The sequence below is a fragment of the Guillardia theta genome, assembly GCF_000315625.1.
Source record: "Guillardia theta CCMP2712 unplaced genomic scaffold GUITHscaffold_29, whole genome shotgun sequence".
Classification (NCBI taxonomy): Eukaryota; class Cryptophyceae; order Pyrenomonadales; family Geminigeraceae; genus Guillardia; species Guillardia theta.
Window position 1 is genome coordinate 233,925 of NW_005434645.1, and position 9,610 is coordinate 243,534.

At 53.9% G+C, this 9,610-nt stretch overlaps 3 protein-coding genes across 3 annotated transcripts; 2 read left to right on the plus strand and 1 right to left on the minus strand.

Moving 5' to 3' along the window:
* Nucleotides 1–33: 33 nt before the first annotated feature.
* Nucleotides 34–1,914, minus strand: GUITHDRAFT_138030 (AB-hydrolase associated lipase region-containing protein; the record flags this gene model as incomplete). The annotated part of the gene is made up of 13 exons (XM_005833569.1): nt 34–91; nt 230–310; nt 384–424; nt 470–555; nt 607–701; nt 757–828; nt 881–979; nt 1,103–1,233; nt 1,286–1,412; nt 1,469–1,505; nt 1,544–1,597; nt 1,644–1,734; nt 1,756–1,914. 13 exons carry the CDS (start codon nt 1,912–1,914, stop codon nt 34–36), a joined length of 1,131 nt encoding a protein of 376 aa, XP_005833626.1.
* A 792-nt stretch (nt 1,915–2,706) lies between these two features.
* Nucleotides 2,707–5,556, plus strand: GUITHDRAFT_107431 (hypothetical protein; the record flags this gene model as incomplete). The annotated part of the gene is made up of 12 exons (XM_005833570.1): nt 2,707–2,789; nt 2,846–2,987; nt 3,042–3,729; nt 3,782–3,810; nt 3,855–3,908; nt 3,962–4,015; nt 4,282–4,470; nt 4,520–4,559; nt 4,802–4,888; nt 4,941–5,011; nt 5,106–5,180; nt 5,302–5,556. The coding sequence occupies 12 exons, from the start codon at nt 2,707–2,709 to the stop codon at nt 5,554–5,556; spliced, it is 1,767 nt and encodes a 588-aa protein (XP_005833627.1).
* A 628-nt stretch (nt 5,557–6,184) lies between these two features.
* Nucleotides 6,185–8,944, plus strand: GUITHDRAFT_152281 (hypothetical protein). Its single transcript, XM_005833571.1, has 12 exons — nt 6,185–6,249; nt 6,730–6,828; nt 7,103–7,260; nt 7,490–7,555; nt 7,613–7,651; nt 7,696–7,743; nt 8,019–8,072; nt 8,422–8,441; nt 8,490–8,573; nt 8,704–8,746; nt 8,816–8,833; nt 8,885–8,944. The coding sequence occupies exons 1-12, from the start codon at nt 6,243–6,245 to the stop codon at nt 8,927–8,929; spliced, it is 681 nt and encodes a 226-aa protein (XP_005833628.1). The 5' UTR covers nt 6,185–6,242; the 3' UTR covers nt 8,930–8,944.
* The last annotated feature ends 666 nt before the right edge of the window (nt 8,945–9,610 follow it).

The window sequence follows — 9,610 nt, forward strand, 5'->3', positions numbered from 1 at the left end:
CAAGACACCCAAGAGATCAGGAAGGAGAGCGCATCACCAGTAATCACACGCAGAGATGTCTTCAGACGCATGCTTCAAGCTGGACGTGCCCCTGCCAAGAGGTCAAATCCTCCTGCTCCTGCTCCTGCTCCTGCTCCTGCTCCTGCTCCTGCTCCTGGGCCCCCCCACACCTTCTCCTCCCCCCCCTTTCTCCTCTTCCATCCTTCACTCTCTCATCATCCAGGACAACCTGAAGTTGCCCATGAAGACATCGTAGCCTTTGTCGAAGGCACGGAATGCAAGACCGTCTGAAGCTCCACGGGCCACGAAGCTGCAGAAGAGGCAGTTGAGACGAGGAAGCAGTGCGAGGAGACGAGGGGGAGAAAGAAGAGCGGCAAGAGGACCTGTAGCTCGAGTCCATGATGCCATGTTGCAAGAACATGACCTGAGGGCAACCAAGATCAGCTCGCCCTCATGCAAGTCATCCCACCTTGTCGGAGTTATGCCGAGGGAGGCGATGAAGCTCCAATCGATAACCATCGGCCGTGTCCAGGATGATCTGTTGGAAGGGATAGCCTTCATCCCCGCATCAGCCACGAGCCAGTTCCGCACAACAAGACTCGTCACCGACTCTCATGACAGCAGCTGAGAAATTGTGCTCCCTTCGAGGTGTGTGGGCACGAAACTTTCTCAAGGACAAGGTGGAGGACGACAGTTCTTTCCTGCTCGCGCCGTTATCCTTCAATCTCCCTCAGCAGGAGCCCTGCTGTTGCTGACCTGTACGTCAGCTCGTCCTCCTCCCGAATCTGCCTGTTGTAGTCCCTCGACCCGAGCACTGAATGCAGGAACCTGGCCGGCTCACGTCAGACCCGGCGGGCCTGCGGCGGCTCCTCTACGTCACCTGCGGATCATCCAGCAGATCCACTCGAGGGTGAGATGAATCCTGAGCTGAACGTCCTCCAGCAGGCCGGTGGAGACCTCGTGGTCCAACTCCACCTCCCTGCTCCCACTTGTTAAGATCTCCTCCTCCTCCTCCTCTCTCGCCACCCTGCTTCTCCCCATCTCCTTTCCCTCCTCCCTCCATGCCCCCCCCCCTCCCCCTCCCCCTCCTCCTCGAGACAACTTGGCAGAGCTTTCTTCGCTTTGTCCCAGCAGTCGAGCAAGCCGTTGAGCTCTTGACCCCATCCCAGGGAGCCACATCAGCGCCAGATGCAGCATGCTGACGATGCGGTCGACTACCCAGTATACGAGGTCCTGCCAGGAGGTCAGAGGGCACAGACCTTGTACGTCTTCACTCCCTCCATACCCGCAGCAGCCCGAAGAGCCTCCTTGGCAGCGGGTGCATCTCCGTCCCCACCGATGTCTCCGACACACTATCAAACATCCTGCTCTTCTCTGCGCTCTGCCTCCCCGACTCGTTGGACTGCACGTAGCTGCAGAGGAGGCGTGAGCAGCGTGCAGGAAGGGAGGAGCAGGAGCGTTCAGTCACCTGTCGAACGCAACCTTGGACCCTACAGTGCCGAGCTCTTGTCAGTGAAAGGGGAGAAGCGATCAGGAGCGAGACCTTTGGACCCGTTCTTTGCCGTCTCATCGATGAAAAGGGATGCAAACCCCGACACTGCACGTCAAGGGTTCAGATCAGCCGCATCCCTCCCTCCACCCACCTCTCTTGCTCTTGTGATCCCTCGATTGCGCAGAGGGCCCCGACCTGATCCTGTTCCTTCGAGCTGCATAGTACCTGTCGTTGTTCACCACCTGCATCAATGCTGCACACACGTCAAGAGAGATCGCCATGCTGGTGTTTGCACCTGCAGAGAAAGCGAGGACAATCTGCTGTCCTAGTCGAAAGTTCTCTCTGACCAGTGCCTTGCAAAGCTCTGTGCTCCCGACCACAAACCTGTCGGACGCGTAGAGCAGGCGTTTTCTGATCCCCATGGCGGCGCCAGGTCTCTTCAAGAAGAGCGAAGGCTTGTCATTCTATACATGTCCCCGGGCTCTCATCCATCGGCCAAGTTGACCATGATCGCTGGGATGAATGAAGTTAGTCTGGGGAACTAGTCAAACCTGAACCAAGACTTTCTGTGGTTCAAGATAACATTCATCCTACTCACACTCAAAACATGTCCCCAAATCTATATGTGTTCCTGTTCCTGCTGCTCCTGCTGCTCCTGCTGCTCCTGCTGCTCCTGCTGCTCCTGCTGCTCCTGCTGCTCCTGCTGCTCCTGCTGCTCCTGCTGATCCTGCTGATCCTGCTGCTCCTGCTGCTCCTGCTGATTTGCTTCGTCCTCCATGTTCCCTCGCGCCATCGGGATGCATTGAGAATACCCCACCCCTCGAAAGTGCAAACATTGCTTCAACATGTACCCTCTCTATCCTTCACACACCGGGTGATATCTCGTAAACATTGATGAATAATGTAGGGTAGTGGTCACTACCCCCACCTTACTTCTACCTCAACAAGGGGGTGCATGGATGTCAGACTTTGTGAGTCATTCATGGTGGTTTTGTGGAAGCAGCGGAGGAGGGAGGGGAGGAGGAGAGAGACAGGCGGTCAGGTTAGCAGCAAGCATGATCGGGCAGGCAGGCAGGCAGGCAGGCAGGCAGGCAGAGGATGGAGAGAGACGACGCAATTGTTGACAGAGTCTCTGACCTCTCCTCTCCCTTTCTCCGATCGTGATTGAGATACCTTCCAGATGCGTGTCCGACCTCTATGATGGGAGTGCGACGATGAGCTCTGAACGGGACAAGGAGAGCCTCGAAGCCGAGAATGAGCGTCTTCGCAGAGAGATTGAGCGAATGCGCATGCTGCTGTAAGATATCGCAAACTCCCCTTGCTCCAACCTACTTACATGGTTTGGTTTTGAAGGCAAAGGCAGGAGAAGCCCGATCTCTCCGAGAGTGACTTGGGCTCGTTGGGAGAACAATCATCGACCTCCCTTGCGTCAAGTCTGCCCGAACAGAAAGGAGCAAACGAAGCAATTGAAGATAGCGTACCAGCCTCAACCCTGGTAGATAGACCTCCTCCTCCGCAGCCTCTCCCGTCGTGGACATGGTCGTGGCAGCTTCTCGACGGCAGTTGGCAGGAGTACGACCCTGAGATCTGCATGCTGATAGAGCAGGCCTACCAGGGAGGACAGAGAGCCGTCTGCCCGTCTCACAACACGGTGCTGGTCTTCGGAGACATGGAGGAGCAGTCGGTCGAGGATGGGGAGGGCAAGGTCGGCGTCCAGCCTCTCTACTCCAAGCCTGTGAAGCGTCATCGCTCCTTCGGGCGCTCTCCTGTCCTGCTGGCTCTGAGGAGGCGCAACCTGGTGTACAAGGAGGCGTCGCTGCGGGCGAGGACTGAGGCACTGATCCTCCATGATAAGTCGAACTCGGCGGACGCGGAGAGCATGGCGGAGGTTGGGATCGGCTGCAGCCTCGGGCACGACCCTCTATCAGGCAACATCTTCATCGCCCACATCCGGACGGACAGCGCAGCCGCTCTGTCCGGGAGGCTGGCGGCAGGGGACGTGCTGGTTAGCATAGACGGGGAGAGGGTAACGAAGATGGAGGATGCGTCGTTGCTGATCGGGCCTGTTGGGAGCGTGGTGGAGGTGGAGGTGAGGTACGACGAGAAGGTGGAGAGAGTCTCTGTGGTGAGGAAGAGCTATGCTCCCAACCTGCCAATGCACACGTTCATGAGAGACTTGGAGCAAGCGGAGCAGCGGTACAGGTTCGACGTCGGGGTGGAGGTGGACCTTGTCGGAGGTCGACTGGCGACTGCAGTGGTGCTGCTGCTCAGTGCTGACGTTCCTGGCAGGGATTCCGATGATCGTCCGTATTCGAGAGGTGAGTCCCTGGGCAGTGCCCGTGCTAGAGTGACTTCATGGCAGGGGAGCCCTGCGGCGTGCTCGACGAGTTTGATGGAAGGAGATCAGATCATGATGGTGTGTGCGCTGGTTTTCATGCAGAGATGTGGAATTTGAAGGAAAATCTGCAGATTGACGACTGCGATGTCATCAACGACGTCGTCCCGCTAGAGAGCATCGTGCAGGTTATGAAAGGAGGGGAGGAGGAGGGGAGGAGGAGGGGGGAGGGGCAAGGGGGGAGGAGGGAAGAAGAGGGGAGAGTAGGGCGAGGAGGGAAAGGAAAACCGGAATGAGGGTTGGATCACTTGTTTCAATGTCAACCAGATTTGACAACTTGTCATGGATTTATTGTTCTTTTTGCATGTCATGTCATTTCATGTCATTCTATGTCTAGTCTCCTCGTCATCTTTTTCTCTACTGACTCATCTTTCCTGCTTCTTCCCTTCTTCAGATGCTCGAAGGTTCGCCATGGAGTCGCGTCAAGCTCATGGTCGCGCGCGCCTACCCTTGGGCTCCTTCCTCCCCGAAGAAGAAGGCGGAGAAGAAGAAGAGAGCACGGCAGGAGGAGGAGCAGCCGGCGCAAGTCAACATGTCGGAGTTCGAGGTCGAGCTGGTCCGAGGCCCGGACCTGAATGCCGAGGTCGCCAGGATGAACTTGTGGAGGAGGATGGTTCACCGATGTGGTGCAGGGGATTCGAGCCAAGTTGGAGTTTGAGGAGCTTGTCAAAGGTGATTGCAATTAGAAGCTGTTGTTGCTGCTGCTGACGACGACGACGATTACTATGTTGTTGTTGATTTTGAGGAAATTGATGATTGCCAAATTGTGAATAACGGTCGAGATCGGTAGAGTGATGGTGATGGTGATGGTGAGGAGTAGGTTGGAAGAAAAGCACATATCGCTGCATTGTTTTCTTGTCTTGTTTGTTCTTTGTCAGGCATATAGGGATCACTATTTGAATTCTCTTTTGCAGCCAAGAAATCTCTTCAGGAGAGCCTGAAAGCTTCTGCAAAGAGACAGAACCCCCTGATGCTGGCTAAGAATGCAGTGAAGAGCGTAGGTGGGCAACTGCTGGACTTTTGTTCCCGCGTCTGACCTGTCGATCATTTCAGAGGAGCTCAAGGAGACGGCGCAAGATGTCGTAGCGAAGGCTCAAGAAAACTTCGCTGCCGCTGCCAGTCAGGTGAGGGTAGGAGGACAGCGGAAGGGTGTGCAGAGAGTTGCGAAGAGGAGGAGGAGCGCGTTCGTGCGGACGATGTGACGGGATGGTGCGTCAGGTGACTGACAAGGTGGAGGAGAGCGTTGCTCCCCTGCTAGAGCAGCGATGGCAAGTCCTGCAGTTCGGAAGTCAGGTGGGGAGCAGAGCGGGAGGAGGTGGGGAGGGGGAGCGGAGCTGAAGGGGAATGAAAGAAATGGGAGGCAGAGCTGAAGGGGAAAGGGAGGGAGGAGGGGCGGAGCTGAGGGAGGTCGCAGGTCTCGGGGCTGGTGCGCAACGCAGTTTCGAACATCACACGGGGAGTCTCGGAGCAGGTGAACGTACGGATAGTGGGAGGTGAAGACTGCCGGTCGATCTCGATGCTCGCCGGGAACAAGGTGGAGAGCCTGGAGGTCAATGGCGAATTCTTCGGTTGCGAGTTTGACAAGAGCCGATCGCAAGCGTGGGCGGCGAACAAGAAGGTGATCGGGCAGCTGAATGTGGAGGGGAGGAGGATGCTGTGGTGGTGGTGAATGTAGTGACAAGGATGATGGAGATAATGATAGTGGAGATGATGATGATGATGATGATGATGATGATAATGATGGTGTTGGTGGTGGTGTTGGCGGCGGTGGTGTTGATGATAATTAGAGGAAGGAGGAGTAGAAATGAGAATGTTTGTTCTTGTGTCCGCGCCTCGTCTCTCTTGCTCCCTTCCTCGTGGTTCTAACTACCATCCATCGCGCGTCAGATTCACGAGATTCACTTGTGGAAGAAGCACCGGGAGGTTTCTTTCCTCCGGTTTGTCTTCGTGGACGGGAGCGACATCAGCGCAGGGACTAGGGGCAACGGCGTGTACAAGGTGAGAAGAGGAGGGGAAGAGCGGGAGGTTCGGGATAAGAGAGGATGTTGGAAGACAAGGATGGTAGGGCGTCTGAAGGACTGCGATGGAAGAGGGAGGAGGGGGTAAGAGGGAGGAGGAAGGAATGGAAGAGAGTGGAGGAGGGCGAAGGAGGAAGGGAGGAGGGAGGAGAAAGGAGAGAGGAGGGAGGATGGAAGAGAGAGGAGGAGGGCGGAGGAGGAAGGGAGGAGAGAGGAATGGAAGAGAGAGGAGAGAGGAGGGAGGAGGGAGGAGGGAGGAGGGAGGTTGAAGATGAGCTGCAAGGGTATGGTCATCGAAGGAGGGAGTTTTCGGGTCAAATTCTGTTCTTCTCATCTCATGGACGGTGAGTGAATAAGTGGGCTGGCCAGAGATTCAAACTTTTAGTCTTCATCCTCCTCGTCCTCTTTCTTCTTAACCCTTTCCCCTCGTTCTCTTCTTGTTTCCGCTACTCCTTTACATCTTTGTTGACGTTTCCTCACTTCATCTTCGTCCTCGTCCTCGTCCTTCTTCTCGTTGACCTCATCCTCCTCTACCTCCTGTCCTTCTTCGCCTCCTCGTCCTCCTCCTCGTCCTCCTCGTCCTCCTCGTCCTCCTCGTCCTCCTCGTCCTCCTCCTCCTCCTCCTCCTCGTCCTCGTCCTCGTCCTCGTCCTCCTCTTTCCTTCTCCTGTCCTCGTCCTGGTCCTGGTCCTCGTCCTCGTCCTCCTGGTCCTCGTCCTCGTCCTCGTCCTCGTCCTCCTCGTCCTCCTCGTCCTCCTCGTCCTCCTCGTCCTCCTCGTCCTCCTCGTCGTTGTCCTCCTCCTACTGGCTGATGCCTGATTGCAGTGGATTGCGACCGAAGCTCCAACGGGTCTGTCAGAATCAGTCACGGGCAGGCGATAAAGGGGAGGCCTCACCACTCGCAAGCTGACGGGGCAGCGCAAGGTGGACATTGCTCACTCCCACGTTCAACTTCATGTTATTTTCTCGACATGCTCTCTGTGATGTTGTTTCCTCGACATGCCCTCTGCGATGTTGTCGTTTGTTTCTACATCTTAGTGGTCATCACCTTGTTTTCTCAACGTGCTCTCTGTCATGATTTTGGTTTTCTAAAGCATCTCTGTGATGATATTGCATTCTTGACATATATTCCAAAGTCATCATGTTGTTTTCTCTATATTTCCACACATGTTGTTCGTCCTTGGCTGAACCTGAGCAGGAGGTCACAACTCAGTCAGGAAGGAGTACCCATCCGAGGAGGTGAAATCGCCTAGCGCCAAGGGGAAGGGAATGCAGGCAGACGCCAGGAGTTCCGATATGACGAGCAAGGGAACAGGTGGTCCATGGTTGAGGAAGGCCAACAAGACCAGCTATAATGTGAGTGGAGGAGAAGGTGTCGATAGTATCTGGCGTTTTAGAACATGATGGTTTTCTTTCATGATATGACATGTCGCTTTAATGTTTTGCCATGCTCTCTGGTTCATGTTTGCTCTTCTTCTTGATCTTAACTTCTTGACATCTCATCACGTCTCATGCTGCCTTCACTTCACATCTCCTTCCCCTCGCATCACAGCCCCTGCCGACTCTTTTCTCACTGTGCGAACAGGCCAACGAGTTTTCCTCTTTGAGCGACCCTAAACTTTGGGACTCTCTCTGCGACGAAGGAGAGCCGGTAAGTGACGACTGCAGCGACAAGTCAGGCCATCAGCTCAAACCTCTGATGATGCAGGTTGACAACGACTCGACTGTCTTCAGATGGAGAGGAAAAGTAAGAGAGTTCCTGTGCTAGTCGCGAGTGATGTGTGCTCCAAGACCTTGTTACATCCCTTCTGGAGCAACGGGAACCTTGTGGTCAGAGCGGTGAGATGATGATGATGATGGTGATGATGATGATGATGATGATGATGATGATGATGGAGATGATGATGATGATGATGATGATGATGATGATGATGATGGAGATGATGATGATGGAGATGATGATGGTGGAGAAGATGAAGATGATGAGGGGAGGAGGAGAGAATGGCTGGAAATGAAAGTGCAACGTGAACAAAGAAGCATGTCAAAGGACTTCTTTTTACTAAAGACATATGCACCTTCAGCTTGTTGCTCTTGTGTTGCTAACTACAACACAGGTCCCTTCAGGCGACCTTATCTACAAGGGTCGTCCGTCTAATCTCAATAGTCCGGTAAGTTTGAATGTTCGCTGAATCCGAAATCATCTTGATGATTTGTTATGCTCTGTTTTTTGTCGTCGACGTCCGCGGCAGAGTCTGATTGTTCTATCAGTCTGACCTCATCTTTTGTTCAAGACAATCATGTTGTTGTTGTTGTTGTTGTTGTTGTTGTTGTTGTTGTTGTTGTTGTTGTTGTTGTTGTTGTTGTTGTTGTTGTTGTTGTTGTTGTTGTTGTTGTTGTTGTTGTTGTTGTTGTTGTTGTTGTTGTTGTTGTTGTTGTTGTTGTTGCTGTAGCAGCAGCTGCTAATCTTCATCATCTTTGCTCTTGCCCTCCTTCTTGCTTCTTACCTTCCACTCTCAGGCAAGCGACTCCAGCCCTACGTGAGCTCGAAGTCAAACTCTGACGCAGATCCTGACGGCATGACGCAGACCCTCAACCTTGCAGTCGCTCAAGTGGGGGAGCTACGAAGTCGATATGGCGGAGGAGAGGAACATATCCGAGCTCTGTTCCCTGTGACTTCTCCTCCCCTCTTCTCCTCCTTCCTCCTCTCCCCTCCCCTCCTCTTCCCTCCTCTTTCTTCTCTTCTCCCCCCTCCTCTCCTTTCCTCTCATTCCCTCCTTATTCTGGTTCCGTCTCCTTCAGGTTTCCAGGGCGTCTGGGAGCGACTCGGGCTCGTGAGCTCTTGGTGAGTTTTCCTGACTTGTGCTGAACCTCTGACTCTGATGATGATGATGACAACACAACGACGACGTAGAACGTTTGCAACGGAGATGTGAGTTGTGGTTCTTGACGATATTGTTCCCCCATGATTGTATGAGCGCAGGTCAACGCGGCCATGGCTATCTTGCTAGATGAAGACTGTGAATGAAAATATTCTTTTCCCATGCTCCTGATCGAGTCCCCCCATCGCCTCTCATCTGCCTCGTACTTCGCATCTTTCCTTGTGCTCTTGATGTTTGCTGCAAGTCCGGCAGAGGAACGATCTAGTATGACATTCAGTGAGCTTGCAGAACGACTAGATTCCGGTTGCTAGACCTATTTCCCAAGAGGGTCAAGTCATTCTCGAAAGCTGACAACAGCTTCTCTGACACGATCGGTTTGTTCCTCCAATCTTGATATCTGACAATACACGAGATGGTATCAACATCGTCAAGAGAAGGAGAGGGACGAGGATGCAGGAGCAGTGTGCCAATCTCACCTGTCGTAAAGGTCGGGATTGGAATCAACCTGTGGATATGGCAGTCATCGAAGGAGTTGTTTGACGTTTGATGTCAACACTGTGAAGGTTTCATTCTTCGCATTCTTCACCTTCTTGACAAACTCGGCCAATTCTTGTGGACTGTGAAAGTCAAGCGCGTCGATGAAAGAATGACTGAGAAACAGTGTGAGGAGAGAGGAGGAGGAGAGGAGAGGAGAGAGGAGAGGAGAGAGGAGAGGAGAGGGGAGGAGGAGAGGAGAGGAGAGGAGAGAGAGAGAGAGAGGAGAGAGAGGAGAGAGGAGAGGAGAGGAGAGGAGAGGAGAGGAGATGAGAGAGGAGAGGAGAGAGGAG